Source organism: Podarcis erhardii (assembly GCF_964252035.2).
Source record: "Podarcis erhardii genome assembly, chromosome: 9".
Classification (NCBI taxonomy): Eukaryota; Metazoa; Chordata; class Lepidosauria; order Squamata; family Lacertidae; genus Podarcis; species Podarcis erhardii.
This window is the reverse complement of record NC_138512.1, coordinates 11402679-11419254: the sequence shown is the minus strand read 5'-3', so window position 1 is coordinate 11419254 and position 16576 is coordinate 11402679. Positions and strand designations below refer to the sequence as shown.

The 16576-nt window shown below is 42.8% G+C and overlaps 1 protein-coding gene across 4 annotated transcripts in view; it reads right to left on the bottom strand.

The window, feature by feature from the left end:
- Window positions 1–16576, bottom strand: part of LOC309349923 (cytosolic beta-glucosidase-like) — a 102191-nt gene that overhangs the window by 28267 nt on the left and 57348 nt on the right. For 3 of the 4 annotated variants that reach the window (XM_081876360.1, XM_081876361.1, XM_081876362.1), the window contains exons 3-5: window positions 12432–12659; window positions 5920–6725; window positions 1599–1722 (exon numbers count right to left, since the gene is read on the bottom strand). In XM_081876360.1, coding sequence (XP_081732486.1) covers window positions 1599–1722; window positions 5920–6725; window positions 12432–12659 — 1158 coding nt within the window. The remainder of the gene's footprint in view (window positions 1–1598; window positions 1723–5919; window positions 6726–12431; window positions 12660–16576) is intronic. The other variant, XM_081876363.1, reaches the window with a different exon arrangement.

Sequence of the window (16576 nt, the reverse complement as noted above, 5' to 3'; positions counted from 1 at the left end):
GGTATATTTTAATCTAGTCAACTATGTAATAGGTTTACGTTACAAAACGAATATGGATTTTGAATTTGATGTTTGTAATTCTTTTTCGGTTTTGGAATAAAGTTTTTTTTTAAAAGAAAAGAGAGATAGTAACTAGTCCAAGGCCCCCCAGTTAACTTCATGGTTGAAGTGGAGATTCCCCAGTCCTTGTTTAAACACCATGTCAACCAATTATTGTGTTTCTTCTTTGGACAGCTCTCAGGTGGGCCAGAATCAGCAGAAACTTCAATTCTTTGAATGACAGACATTGGGCGCATTTCCCTACTTATCCATGACAAGCCAGCACAGATCACTTTATAAAATACTGTTGCAAGAACTGGAGTTGAAATGAAATCATCCATTGCGTTTTTTCAAAGTGGGTAGATTTGACATGGTGTGAATATTTGGACACTGTACAATCAACGGGGTATATGTGGAGAGTGTATTAACTCATGGTCTGTGTGTGTGGTTTGGGAGCTGCACGGTCAGGGAAAAAGCAATGCTGCCCAGGGTTGTAAAGACTGCGGAGAGAATAATTGGCTGCACTCTTCCCACCTTGGGTCAAATTTATGCTTCCAGGTGCCATAAGAAAGCTGCAGAGATAGCGCTGGATAGTGCGCACCCCAGAAATGATCTCTTTCAGCTTCTGCCTTCTGGAAGAAGGTACAGGGTTATAAAGACTAGGACTAGCTGCCTGAGAAACAGTTTCTACCCAAATGCAATTTTGGTTTTAAACTCAGTGTAACTCTATGGGAGTATATTGTATTTAAAAATGGGATATCACAGTTTTTAGGGGGCTAACCAGGTTGGGATAGCAGGATTGTTGGTTTTTGAATGTCTTATGTAGATTTTCCAATTTTGTTGTTCTGTATGGGACAATGACAATAAAGATTATCGTATCGTATTGTATATTTTTGGACACAGGCATCCCAAACCATCTTTTTTATATTTAAAGAACAAGCTATTTTCAGATGAACAAAACAAAATAGACAAACCCGAGCACTGTGCAGACTTTTTGAAAAAGCAGCACAATTATTTTGTAACAGAATTGTCAACCAACCTGTATTTTACTTGTCTGACCAGTAAAACTATATTGTGTTAGGTAAGCATTTCTGGGATCTAAGAGCCAATGGACTCCAAATTTTGCCCTGGCTTTACTCCCAAACTTCCAAATTCTTTCAGATTCTGCCCCAACCCAATAGGACTTTTCCTGTCCTGGCTTTCACTCCTTGATCTTCCTAAGATGACAATATTTCTGAAATTAATCGTTCTCAGCTCTATTTTCCTCTGTCAGGTCATATATCAATTAGCATAGCCTACAATTTTAGCATTATGAACACCAGATTGGGGGGGAAAGTAATTTCCGTTAAATTTTCTCATTTCATTCCACTCTAAGATGGCACAGAAAGACTAAAGCTACTTTCTTTCCTATCTGCTAAACATTTTCTCCTCTAATCACAATGCTTTTGTCTGACGTACATTAGCCTCTAGAATCACTAGTCATTGCTAAATGCAAATAGGCACACAGGAAAATTATATTAAGTTTGCACAATTGATCTTTCATCATCCTTAAATTGTACCTTTTAAAATCTCCAGTAAAGTCAGCCTGAAATACTCCCAGCGTTGAGTGTCATCGAGTGCAGCAGGGTCACTTTGGGAAAACCCATTCTCGGTCATGTAAATTATAGGGTGATTATATGTATCCTAGAACAAGGGAGCAGAAGTTTTATTCAGAACAGATGTTAAGAAAAGCCCATAAAATCAGGTGCATTACCCTCTATCTACTTTAAGCTACAACCCAAAACTAGTTTTCATCAAATTGCACTGACCCTATTAACTTAATTTTCCACAAGCTGACCTTTTATGACTAACAATGGAAAAGCAAAACTGTGCAAATACCCATGAAGACAGAGAAATTACTTATTTTAATGAGAATACTAAAATATCTTTTTCTGCATTAGCATCTGCTATATTGTCACTGCTTTTTAACCCCTCAGTCCTGGCAAGCGATAGCAAATCCCACTGGCAGAAATGATCGGAAGGCGCCGCACACCCCATCCACCTACGGAATCAAAAAGGCTGTTCCTGTTATGCAGCAATTCAAAGCAAGAACAGTCCACATCCTTGCATATTGCATGGTACACGTGCACATAAACAGAACTTGAATAAATTGTATGTGGGAACAGTCAAATACAACATTCCTTGTCTTGCTACAGTGGTCATGCAGGGGGTGTTGGTCCAGCCAGTCGAACTTCCCTGTTACACCTGGCTGGAGCAACCTTCCTTTTTGCATGTGACTAGTAGGTGGTAGAGACATCACCTTGCCAACAAAGGTCCGTATAGTAAAAGCTATGGTTTTCCCAGTAGTGATGTATGGAAGTGAAAGCTGGACCATAAAGAAGGCTGATCGCCGAAGAATTGATGCTTTTGAATTATGGTGCTGGAGGAGACTCTTGAGAGTCCCATGGGCTGCAAGAAGATCAAACCTCTCCATTCTGAAGGAAATCAGCCCTGAGTGCTCACTGGAAGGACAGATCCTGAAGCTGAGGATCCAATACTTTGGCCACCTCATGAGAAGAGAAGACTCCCTGGAAAAGACCCTGATGTTGGGAAAGATGGAGGGCACAAGGAGAAGGGGACGACAGAGGACGAGATGGTTGGACAGTGTTCTCAAAGCTACTAACATGAGTTTGACCAAACTACGGGAGGCAGTGGAAGACAGGAGTGCCTGGCGTGCTCTGGTCCAGGGGGTCACGAAGAGTCGGACACAACTAAACGACTAAACAACAACAACAACAACAACAAGGTATCCTTGTTTTCAGGCTGAGAGAAAGTACTGTGAGTTCATGCCAAAGATGAGCGCTGAGCTGAAGACTTGTCCAGATTTGTAACTCAGTCTCTTAACCCCTTTGCTGCATCAGCTCAGAATTCCTAAAGAATGATTGCAAGGCAAGTGAATCAGTGTTGCAAGTTCTGGTGAGCGTGTTGTCAAATGCATTGCAAAAGCAGGGGTAAATACGCTCATCTCTTGGGGGCGGGGAGGCGGCAGAAATGGCCGCCAAAGGCAGTTTTTAACGTTGTCTGTATGCAACCCAAGGAACTAATAGAATGTCAAGGTATAGATTTCTGCTATCTCTAAGTGGAAAGCAAACAGAAGAACTACCTCAAAGATTTAGATGCCTCTGTGTGGGAATAAGGGATTTTGAATAAAGTGACTTTGCTTCCACTGTCTTAGGAGATGAACACTGTCTTGTGGAAATAGTCATTGAAAGAGGTGTCCTAGAATGCTGAGCAATATTGCCTTCTGATGACAAAATGAAATTCTGCACACAGAAAGGATTCCAGAATATGAAGTCAGTTTCGAATGGGGGCGGAGCCCCAAGTCTGATCCCATCTTCTCTGAACTATATTTAAGGCAGGCTCCTGCGACTAGAATTTTTAGTGGGGTTGCCTTTATTATGCATTCCTGTTTCAGCCTCCTGGTTTTAATTTAGCTCTGCATTTGTTTTGTATTAAGTCCCAATTATTTCATTATGATATAGAACTTATCCTATTGACTCGCGGATTTCATCTTAATTGAATTTATTGATGTGCTATGTAATGAATTGTTTCCAAATGTTATTTTGATCATCTTAATGTTTATTATGAACTGCTTTGCACACCATTAAAACTTAAAGCGGGAGGCAGGCAACAGCCAGACGGAACCTGAATATTGTCAAGATTAATAACTGTGATGCGTGATTAAAAGGTTGATTTGGGGGTCGTATTAACTTTTGCAGATGATGTCCACATGGTCCTTAATGGCTGATCTTTGAAAGCTGGGGTTTGGCAATTTGAGCCAGGTTGCCAGGTATTTCTGACTGCCAGTTCTCTTTCTTTGCCCTAAATTAGGTTGCTTGTGTTGAGATTCTTCCTCCGTGTTTGCAGTCATGAGATTGTTGACTGTCACAAGACAGTGTATGTTTTCATTCCACAGTGTGGGAAGTGACGGAGACAGGATGTTTTCTCCTACTGTTTTCCAGAATGTAGGACTATTGTCCTTTGTTCCTTTCTCTTTGCTGTCTGATGAGAAAGAGGACAGAGCTAAGTCAGAATGCTCCGAGGGTATTATATGTAAATTCAAATTCAAATTCAAAATCCTTTATTAGGCATAGGTATTTTATACAGTTTGTATATGTTGTTTGTCAATGTGTGGTGTGCTATGCCTAATAAAGGATTTTGAATTTGAAAAAAAAAAAAATTATATGTAAACATAGTAGATTAGCCAAAATGCTGTGCTACTGAGTTCTGTTACGCAAACTGTGAATACTCTGCAGGATCCTAAGTGTGCTGATGCTTCTTGGTATCAGTTGCTTTGATATTCAGGTTGGAGAAAGCTTTTGAAGCTCCCAACCGACCAGGAGGGAGAGAACATGCCAGTTGGGCATGTGTCTCTACCAGGTTCCTACACGAGAGTAGGACAATCCTAACAGCTTGGAGGTCAAGGAAGAGTGGACTTTTGCATGAAAAAGGATTTGTGAGTTTGGTTCTGGTATGGACCACAAATTCTTGGGGAAAGCATATGCTCAGAAACACCCTATTCCACCACGCTGAGTCACTGTTGCATCTCACTCTGGTTGGTGGACCTCAGAACTTATGACTGCTTAAACTCTGAAGTCTGCCCACACTCATATAGGGTTGTGTTTGGAAGTATCATCTCATCATATCATATCATATCATATCATATCATATCATATCATATGGCTATAAATGCAAGATCAGTGATAGCCAATATGACGTTCTTCAGATATTGTGGAGTAAAACATACATCATGCCTGGCCATTGGACATGCTAGCTGGGAATGATGGGAGTTGTAGTCCGAAGCATTATGGGGAAACTGGCCCTGACTCACTTACTTCATGGGAGGGCATGAAGAGGATGAAAACCCACGCATCTTTATCACAGAGTGAGTGGTATCCAACTAAGTTATACTTGGAGTAGGCCTACTGAATTAATGGACCATAGTTATACCCATCAATTTCAATGGATCAGCTCCAAAGAGGACCAATGTTGGATATGACCCTATACCCTGACAGATGCAATGCTAGCCCTTCCCTGACGCCAGATGGAAAGCAGTCCTCATAATGTGGGTCTCTCTGCCATGGGAGCATATTCACTCAGTGCTTTTCCAGCTGCACTGGCTCCCGGTAGAGTACAGGGTCAGATTTAAGGTGCTGTTTTTGACATTTAAAGCCCTTCACGGCCTAGGACCCTCGTACCTACGGGACCGCCTCTCCCGGTATGCCCCACGGAGAGCCTCAAGGTCCATAAATAGTAACACCCTAGTGGTCCCGGGCCCTAAGGAAGTTAGATTAGCTTCAACCAAAGCCAGGGCCTTTTCAACACTGGCCCCGGCCTGGTGGAACACTCTGCCTCATGAGACCAGGGCCCTGCAGGATCTGATTTCTTTCCGCAGGGCCTGTAAGACAGAGTTGTTCCACCAGGCCTTTGGCTTGGAGCCAATTTGATTCCCTCCCCCTCCCCTCTTTCTTTTTTCTTTTTCCTCCTGTGATGAGGCTACATTTTAATATTTTAATGTTTTAATATGTTAATGTTGTATTTTAATCTTGTTTTTAAGTTGTATTCATTCAACTTGTTTTTATTATTGCTTGTTAGCCGCCCTGAGCCCGGCCTTGGCTGGAGAGGGCGGCTTATAAATAAAAATTATTATTATTATTATTATTATTACACAATGCACTGACAGCAACACAGGGTTGTTACCTGGATTTGCAGTGAAACAAAAAGTGTGCTTTTGTTCCAACCTCTACACTAAAACCCCTTTGAGAATGAGACATCCATCACAGTTGGTTCTTCAAAGAGATGGATAAACAGATAAGGGTGGAGGCAGGGGGAATCCCATACCTTGATGTATTTCAACAGGCGGCGTAAACCCCATGGAACAACAGCCAGCCAAGAACTGCCGGTTGCTACAGGCCAGGATGGCTCTGTTACTTGCTCCGCTTCCTTGTCCGCAGACATACTTGGTGGGCTGTGTGTATTCTCTTGGTGCTTAATTTTGCGGGAAGTGTAATAATTTAGAGAGAAAAAGTCAGCGGTGCCCTTGATCATCATCTTTTCTTCCTCAGTAAATTCTGGAAGCCTTGACGATGGAGAACCTTGCCTTTTACACATAGCAGAAATCTGGGATTTCATGATGGCTGGATAGTCACCGTTGAGGAAGATTGGGGCAGCGAACCAATCCAGGCAAAACGCCACGTGCCTCTTAGCAGCTTCCTGGTCAGCAACGGAATTCGGATCAAAGGGTTCTGCCCAATCCGAGTTGAGCGCTATAGACACAAGTCCGCCCTGTGTTTTCCGAAATAGCCTATCGTAAGTGTGCCAGGCTGCAGCGTGAGCTTTGATCATGTTGTGAGCGGCCAGGTATGCTCCGGTGCCAAGCTCCTTAATACCTGGGGCCATCGTACCTTCTTCATAGCCAAGCTCAGCCATAACATACGGCTCATTAATGGTGATCCACAGCTTCACTCTGTCCCCAAAGGTTCTGAAGCAAAACTGGGCATAACTATCAAAGGCTTCCACCATGGCCCCTGATCTCCAGCCCCCTTGATCTTCTAAACACTGCGGTAGGTCGAAATGATACAGGGTGACCACAGGAGTCACGTCATTTGCTAGCAGACTATCAATCATTTTGTCATAATATTCAACTCCTATAGAAAATGGGAGCAAGGCAACAAGGTTTGCATTTGTACTCACAAAGTTCATTTTGAAAGCTTTCTCTTAAAGATTTAGCTTACGTAAACAGAGAGATATGAGAGGTAGAGACATATTAAATACTTAATAATTCAGTAAACACAATGAACTTGCAGGGTAAAGGTAAAGGGACCCCTGAACATTAGGTCCAGTCGTGGCCAGCTCTGGGGATGCGGAGCTTTATTGGCTGAGGGAGCCGGCGTACAGCTTCCGGGTCATGTGGCCAGCATGACTAAGCCACTTCTGGCGAACCAGAGCAGTGCACGGAAACGCCGTTTACCTTCCCGCTGGAAGGTATTTACCTATTTATCTACTTGCACTTTGACGTGCTTTCGAACTGCTAGGTTGGCAGGAGCAGGGACCGAGCAACGGGAGCTCACCCCGTTGCGGGGATTTGAACCGCTGACCTTCTGATCGGCAAGTCCTAGGCTCTGTGGTTTAACCCACAGAGCCACCCGCGTCCTACTTGCAGGGTAGGCCAACATTATTATCTTCGTATTATAGTTGGGGCAGGCTGAAATTGAGAGGCAACAACTTGCCTAATGGCCTCAATGAGCTCATGGTTGAGGGAAGAAAATAACCTAAGTAGAGCCCTGGTGGAACAAGCTATCCTGTTTCCCACAATGGCCAACCAGCCTATGGAAAACCAGTAAGCAAGACATGAGCAATAGCCCTCCCCTGCTGTAGTTCCACAGGAACTGGTGTTCAGAGGTAGCATATAGCCACCATGACTAGCTTTATCCTCTGTGAGTTTATCTAATCCCTTTTAAAGCCATCTGCATTGGTGGTCATCACTACATCTTGCGGTATCAAAGTCCAACTTTGCACCAAGGCAAGATCTACTTCCATTTGTCTGTTCTGAATATCTCATCATTTAGCTTCACTGAATGTCTGCTGGTCCTAGTATTGTGAGACTGGAAGGCAAACTCCCTATCCACTTCTCCACATCATGCTCCATTTTATGCAGATCTAAGCATGTGTCCCACCCTTCTTTTTTCTAAACTAAAATTCCCAAATGTTGTAACCTTTCTTCATTAGAGATTTGCTCCTGACCCCAGGTAACTTTGACTGTCTTTCCTTCTGCTGCATGTGCCTGCACCCACTAAATCTGCTGTGGAAAGTTGGGGAAACTTCCAGAACAGGAGGGGCAGAGGAGGAGGAAGTCCCGTTGCACAAGAAGACTTGGTTCCGCTTGTTCATATCCCACGAAATCTCTAACTTGGTTTTGCGGAATTTGTGAGAGGACCTCAGCAGCTATGGGGGAGTTGCGGTTAAGGAGATGTTGGTAATGTTCTTTCTAGCACAGTGCAATAGCTTCTTTATCTTTTAGAAGTATTGTACCGTCTGCTGAGCGTAGGGGGCATATGCCATGATTTATTGGCCCATAGAAGGTCTTTGTGGCTTTAAAGAAACTCTGTGCATCATGATGATTCTTCAACATCAACTTCGTTGGATTGATCATGTTGTGCAGATGCCTGATTAACGTCTTCCAAAGCAACTACTCTATTCCAAACTTAAAAATGGAAAGCGTAATGCTGGTGGTCAACAAAACAATTTTAAAGACTGTCTCAAGGCAAATTTTTAAAAATGTAGTATATAAACACCAACAATTGGGAAGCACTTGCCTGCGAGTGCTCCAACTGGAGAACAGCCTTTACCAAAGGCTTTGAAGACTCAGGATGCAAGGGAGTAATGTGCTAAGAGGAAGGCACGCTTGGCAAATTCACACTGTGATCAACTCCCACCCGGAAACCTATGTCCCCACTGTGGAAGGACGTGTGGATCCAGAACTGGCCTCCACAATCACTTACAGACTCACAGTTAAGACCGTGTTCATGGAAGACAATCTTACTCGGCTACGAGTGATCGCCAAAGAGAAGAGATCTCACGAAATGCTATATTGAATTCCAGCCAGTAATTCTGGCATATTTTAAGGGCTGCTGTAATGATTGCTCTAAATAACCTATGTGGAATACATCAAACAAGCACAATAAATTACTTATTATTCTTTTAAATAACAAAACCAGCCCGAAGACAAAGGTATATTACACTCGGAATGTTATAAAAGGAGGGAAGCGCCTTTCCACAGATATGGGCCAAGGTATTGTGGCATCAATATTATGTATCTTACTTTAATAATACCATACACTATTAATATTCCATTATTGTACCCTACTGTATTAATGGGGGACACGGGTGGCGCTGTGGTCTAAACCACTGAGCCTTGGGCCTGCCAGTCGGAAGTCGCGGTTCGAATCCCTGCGACGGGGTGAGCTCCCGTTGCTCGGTCCCAGCTCCTGCCAACCTAGCAGTTCGAAAGCACATCAAAGTGCAAGTAGATAAATAGGTACTGCTCGGGTGGGAAGGTAAATGGCGTTTCTGTGCGCTGCTCTGGTGCTCCAGAAGAAGCTTAGTCATGCTGGCCACATGACCCGGAAAAACTGTGTGCGAATAAATGCCGGCTCCCTCGGCTAGTAAAGTGAGATGAGCACCGCAATTGCAGAGTCATTTGCGACTGGACTTAACTGTCAGGGGTCCTTTACCTTTACCTTTTACTGTATTAATAAGATATGTACACATTTTATTGCATATCTGAAGCAGAATAAACTAAACAAGCCCCCCTGTAGTGGTAGAAATACTAGTAGGTTGTTGATGATGAACAATTGTGACCATTTAAAGGTATCTTAAAATTTTCTCAGTGAGGCAGACACCTTCATCCTGTCCAAATGGTTTGACAGCCTTGCCTGTCCTATTTTTACTTTTAAATAAAATAACGTATTTTTAAAATCTCCCAAAGCTGGAAAACAAATGGGGTTTTTTTTTAAGGCTTTCCCAGATGTGCCATATTTTAGGTGTGAAATTGGCAGTGAATCAGTTCATGCGAATTTTTTTATTTTATTTTTTTAAAGGACACTGCTCTGAGGTTTCTAATTCTCTCCATGCTCTTTGGGAAAAAATGTTTATACAGAGGATGATGGCCTTTTCCATGCTATGCAGTTACAATTGCTTCAACAGATCACTGCTCAGGAGAAGCGAGATACTGCCTAATGAAAACCAACCGACTAGTGCCCTTTTGCTAAATTTAAAGTTCATAATATTAATCAGAAAAGCGTTTATAATAAGAACCAAGTAGGGAGGAATTTTTCTTTAAAATTACAGCTGAATTTGTAAGCGTGAGGATTCCTCTTAACAGCCGTCTCTCAAGTGTCTGTAAAACTTACCCTTCCGCTCCAACATCCAAATTACATAACCTATTCTAGACCTCAGAGCTGTTAACCAGTAAAGGCTTCCTATTCGAAAACAGCTGCCATTTAAATGAGGGGTGGGGGGCAGGGAGAAATACTCGGGGGGGGGATGGGAAACTTCGCAATCTGTAAAGTGCTCTTCCCAGAGGGCCAATGCTTTCCATTTTCAGATTCTCAGGGCAAAAGACACACTCGGATAAAAGGGATTCCACTCTCAACAGTTGGCAAAATACTTCCAACGGCAGCAAAATACAGAACAGTTGGTCCTGCGGAGTCCTGCAGAGGAAAGAGCTTTCTTTATCTCAAGCGAGGTCAGGCTAGAGAGGAGGGGCTGAGGGAAGGGTCTCTGTCTCAAGAGCTCCTGCTTCAATGGCACTGCTGGATCTCTTGGAAGCATCTCTCAAGGGTCAGCTTCCAACTTGGCTTTGGCCCAAGCTTTTATTGAGATGTCAAGCAAAGCGGGCACAATTGACACATGGCATGGAAGCAAGATTGCGCCACTTGGTGCCCAGGTTGACCTTGCCGTCATGTAACTGATGTGTAACTGAGACGCACGCCTGGGGCTGACAGACAAGGGTTGCTTTCTACCTGGCTTTTATGTGGCAGACGCTAAAACCACAGCAATTCCTGGAAGCAGACTAATTCAGAATGAGCTTTAGTGGCCATGTAAATGAGCCTTTGGGCTGCCCATAATGCCACTTTGCTCAACAGAGCAAACCAGCTAGGATGGTCTTCCATTAGCTATTGTTTTCCATTTTGTTTGAATCGGGTAACTACAGTGCATGACTGTGGAACGAGGCAGGATATCAAGCCATGGCTTCCAGTTGGCTTAATATCCTGGGTTGTTCCTAAACCATAGTTTCATGGTTTGGATGACACAGGAAACTATAGCTAATGGAAGACTTCGTGCTTTGTCTACCAGCTCACAAAATGAAAGAAGCAAAGACCTGTACTTGTATATATAACAACTTATAAAGCCAATATACCACCATCTGAACATAGCCAGTGTTTGTTCATTCTTCCAATCCTAGTAACTTCAATTGCCCTAAGACCCTATTCTTAATACATAGTTCCATCTATTCTCCGTTGCTGCTCCCTATGCCTTCAACTACCTCACATACAGGTACAGGTAAGCCAGCTTTTCTTTCCCTTAAAAGCCCTTTTCAAAACTCACTTCTACTTTTGCTCCCCTTTCTGTACCTATTTGTCCCCTTGTGACGTTTGCCTCCTAGGTGGGTCATAAGGAAAGGGTTAAAATGAGTGTGATGTGATTGGCCAGTGGAAACTGATAGGAGGAGTTAGAGTGAGAGTGGGTGGTGTGGGTGGTGTGTGAAAGTTAGTTGAGAGTTTGGAGTTGGAGAAGGAAGAGGGAGGAATAGTCTGTGGGTTGGTCGAGTTGTGTTGTTAGAGAGTGAGAGGAATTGTTAGGTGGAGTCAGATAGTTAGTTAGGATAATCAGTTTGAAGTTGTTAGGAACGAATAGTTCAGTTAAGGAACTAAGATTAAGAAACTGACAAGAAAAATTAACTGAAACCATAAGCTTGTTCATGCCTATAAAATAAACTTGATTATTTGTTAATGTTAACAACTGACTGGACTCCGTGTGTACCCGTGAGAAACGGGTTGGTGGCAGCGAAGAATGCAATTACAGTGGTGGCACAGGGGCAATGGACCGTCAAACGTCCGGGGACCCTGTGTGATCGCCACACCCCTCAATGGGTTGGATCCAAATGTGCCCTTCTGCATAATGAGAAGGGCTGCTTTTCACTGCTATGAGAGCTAAAGACCATGAAGTTCTTCCTCTTGCGTAATAATAATAATAATAATAATATCAATAAAACATCAACCATTGAAAGTAGGCATACAGGAATTGCTACAGGATTTACCTGCAAACTTTCCCACTTCAACCTGCAGGAGTGTTCGTGGGATGCCTTGTAGCTATTCTCATTCCACCCATGACTCTTTGGATATAACCCAAGAATCTCCCTTTCCACACTTGTCTTCTCCCTGCCGTGTCACAAATCGACTGTATTCTCCTTGAGGCAGAATCCTCTCTTTTTCCCTCCCTCTCCCTTTCTGCCAAAGAACCTTTGCAAAGTGCCATACCCATTCAAAACAATTAAGAATAATTGATATGCAATCTTAAAAATAGCAGCACACATACAAAGTAACATAGCCTAATACTTATCTCAAAAGATCACAATTTCAGGAGTATTCCAGAATATTAATTAGGACAAGGTTTTCAAACCTTTTAAAAAAAAAATTTTTTTAAAAATCAAGATCATCCCATAATTACTCTGAACAAAGTTGCAATTTCAAAACTGCACTGCAGAATAGCACACTGGATTAATTATGCCAGACTGCAGCAATAACCTTGAATTAAAGCGGCACAACTTTCTATTTTAAAGGAACAATTGCCTTTCTGGTTGATGAAACCTGTCTTCCCATCAGGTAACAGACGTGACCAGGAAAGAGAGAAGCGATAATGAGTCAATCCAAGCTGTTTGATACATTTCAAATCTTCCTCCCACAGAGCATAGCTGCCACAAGCTACATCACCAGTCTGGTTCTTGAAAACCCGATCTCCTCCCTGATGGGTGAACGTGTCCCAAACGCTGGGGCCTTTTCCATCTGCATCCCAGCCTCCTGATTAAAAACAAAACAATCGTTACACTTTTGACATGGAAAAGACACAAGTTGAATGTAAAAATAATGCAATCACACACATTGGACAAGTGCCTTGCGAGCAAATCATATGACACTCTGCGCACATCTTCAATTTTAACTGTAGCTCCTTGAACTATAGAATTATTGGTATTATGCTATGTATTTATTCATAGTGCTGTTCGCTGCTTGGAGATCTATTTCACTTTTAAAAAACAAAAAAAACTTTCACATAAAAGTGATTACATGCCCGGCGTACAATTCTAAAGGTAAAGGTAAGGGACCCCTGACCATTAGGTCCAGTCGTGACCGACTCTGGGGTTGCGGCGCTCATCTCACTCTACTGGCCGAGGGAGCCGGCGTACAGCTTCTGGGTCATGTGGCCAGCATGACTAAGCCGCTTCTGGCAAACCAGAGCAGTGCATGGAAACGGCATTTACCTTCCTGCCGGAGCGGTACCTATTTAGCTACTTGCACTTTGACGCGCTTTCGAACTGCTAGGTTGGCAGGAGCAGGGACTGAGCAACGGGAGCTCACACCGTCACGGGGATTCAAACCGCCGACCTTCTGATCAGCAAGTCCTAGGCTCTGTGGTTTAACCCACAGCACCACCCGCGTCCAATTCTACCTGTCCCCAATTGTTTGTAAAGATACCATGATCTTTCAACAACCCTTTCTCCCATTTCTGAAGTTGCCACCCTTAACTCTCCTATGTATTAGGGGTCATAATCAACACAAACAGAGTATAATAAATATGTAAAACCTGCCCTTCTACAGCAAAGAGGTTGATTGTTTTGTGACGTTTCAACTAATCTTGGGGATAAAGTTCAGAAATCTTGGGGATAAAGTTCAGAAAGGGTGTGTGTGAAAGGGTGTGTGTGAACTTTCCCAGCAGAGAATTTCCAAGTTGAGCACTAACCACAAAAAGGGGGTCTGCATCAGCTTTCTTCGCCACTACATTTTTTTAAAAAAAATATATTTATTAGGCTTTTATAGGGGAAAAAAACACATAACAACCCAAAAAGTAAAAAAAAAAAACATAATCAAAAATACACATAAAACAGATTTAAAAAAAACCAAAATACAAGAAAAATAAAATTCCACCCAACAGAAGGAAAAATAAAAACTCCAGCTTTTAAATTCAAACTTAATTAACTTTCCTTCTTGACTTCCTCACGCCTCCCTTTTTTGTATTCCTCTTTACCCAATCAGATACAGCAAATCCTTACCCTCTTTACAATATTTTATCCTTACATTATCTTAATCTATTTTCATCTTATCTTATAGCAGGCCTTAAAACTTAAAATTTAAAATTTAAATCTTATTTTTATCAACTTCTCATAGCCATATCATTAACCTAATTCTTTAAAACATTTTGCTAGAGCCAAATAATTCCATTTCAACATTTTTCTAACATTCATCAATTATTTTTAAAACAGTCTTAATAACAACAACAAAAAAAGAATGTAGAACAGTCCAATCTTCACCCAGCGTCCCTTCCTCCTGGTCCCAGATTTTGTCAGTCCTTTTTGTCCCATTAACCTTTTCTTCGCCACTACAACCCACTCCTTGTCATGGAATTCTACTCAATATTGACCCAGAGTAGATTCCAATGTACAGTTAGCAGAGTAAAAACTTAAACACGTTGCAGGATTCCCCACAAAAATAGACCAGGGGCAATTGTATTTCATCCAGCAGAGCTTTACTGCTGCTGAAGGCAAATGAGCATAATGGTCACAAATCCAATACAGTAGTACCTCGGGTTACATATGCTTCAGGTTACATACGCTTCAGGTTACAGACTCCGCTAACCCAGAAATAGTACCTCAGGTTAAGAACTTTGCTTCAGGATGAGAACAGAAATTGTGCTCCGGCGGCGCGGCGGCAGCAAGAAGCCCCATTAGCTAAAGTGGTGCTTCAGGTTAAGAACAGTTTCAGGTTAAGAACTGACCTCCGGAACAAATTAAGTACTTAACCTGAGGTACCACTGTACATTCAGGATTGGCACTGTCCATAAGAAATCCAGTTGCAGCAGGCTTAGCTTAAACTTAAAAAGGTAAAGGACCCCTGACAGTTAAGTCCAGTCGCAGATGACTCTGGGGTGGTGGTGCTCATCTCGCTTTACTGGCTGAAGGAGCCGGCGTTTGTCCACAGACAGTTTTTCCAGGTCATGTGGCCAGCACAGCGCCACCCACGTTACTGTAAGCTTGCAATAACTTATAACAGGACTAACGCTGAACACTAAGCATACTATGTACAGAACACCACACCAGAAGGAAAAGAGAGAGAAAGAGAAAGTGAAACCCAGGTTCCTTCTGGCCCTACTTTGATAGGCAGCATGACCTTTCCAGAAGAGATAAGGTAAAGGTAAAGGGACCTCTGACCATTAGGTCCAGTCGTGGCCGACTCTGGGGTTGCGGCGCTCATCTCGCTTTATTGGCCCAGGGAGCCGGTGTACAGCTTCCAGGTCATGTGGCCAGCATGACTAAGCCGCTTCTGGAGAACCAGAGCAGCACACGGAAACGCCGTTTACCTTCCCGCCGGAGCAGTACCTATTTATCTACTTGCACTTTGACGTGCTTTTGAACTGCTAGGTTGGCAGGAGCAGGGACCGAAAAACAGGAGCTCACCCCGTTGTGGGGATTCGAACCACCAACCTTCTGATTGACCTTTGCAGAAGAGATAAGAGAACTAGTTTAAACCAGCTGTACTCAACTCAACTTCAACCCAAACATCAAGAACCTTCTGCTTGTTTCTTTCACTCAGAGAAGCTTCCAGAACCCTCTTGGATTAAGCAGAATAGGAAAGATCTCTACATTGACCTGGCAATATACATATATATTGTGAATCATGATGTTTGTGTGCTATGCAAAAATCATGATGCAGGAAAAACCGTGAAGCCAGTCAACGCCTCTACACAGCTCCATCCTTATTACAGATATATCAGTACAGTGGTACGTCGCAAGACGAATGCATCGTAAGACGAAAAACTCGCAAAACGAAAGAGTTTTTCGGTTTTTGAGTTGCTTCGTAAGACGGATTTCCCTATGGGCTTGCTTCGCAAGACGAAAACATCTTGCAAGTTTGTTTCCTTTGTCTTGCAAGTTTGTTTCCTTTTTCTTAAAACCGTGCATTCACTTCGAGGTGCAACTCATAGCACGCGGTGTGGTAGCCTTTTTTGAGGTTTTTGAAGACTTTGGTGATTTTTGAAGCTTTTCCAAAGTCCGTGCTTCACAAGACGAAAAAATCGCAAGACGAAAAAACTCGTGGAACGAATTACTTTCGTCTTGCGAGGCATCACTGTATATCACAATGTTTAGCTGGTGATACATAGCGATGTTGAAAACCAGCTATACCGCCCAGCCTTAGCGAGGACATGCAATAGAACGACCTCAGGCTATGGAGTAAGTTGTACTACAATTTACAGAAGAGCAAAGGCGAAAGAATTTGACACTGGGCTAAAATGTATGACAGCAGTTCCATATTTCTTATAGAGTTCTGCCCTAAGATAAGGAAGCAGTCATCATTAAATACGCTAAAAAAAACAAAACCAAAAATCCTGAAATAAGTTGTTTTTAGTTGGAGGGAAAAGTGTACAAATAAAGTATCAGAGACCTAAGAGACCTTATGGGAATAGACATCGGGTATCATTCCAAATAGGGACACGGGTGGTGCTGTGGGTTAAACCACAGAGCCTAGGACTTGCCGATCAGAAAGTCAGCAGTTTGAATCCCCACGACAGGGTGAGCTCCCATTGTTCAGTCCCTGCTCCTGCCAACCTAGCAGTTTGAAAGCATGTCAAAGTGCAAGTAGATAAATAGGTACCACTCCGGTGGGAAGGTAAACAGCGTTTCTGTGCACCAGAAGCGGCTTAGTCATGCTGGCCACATGACCCAGAA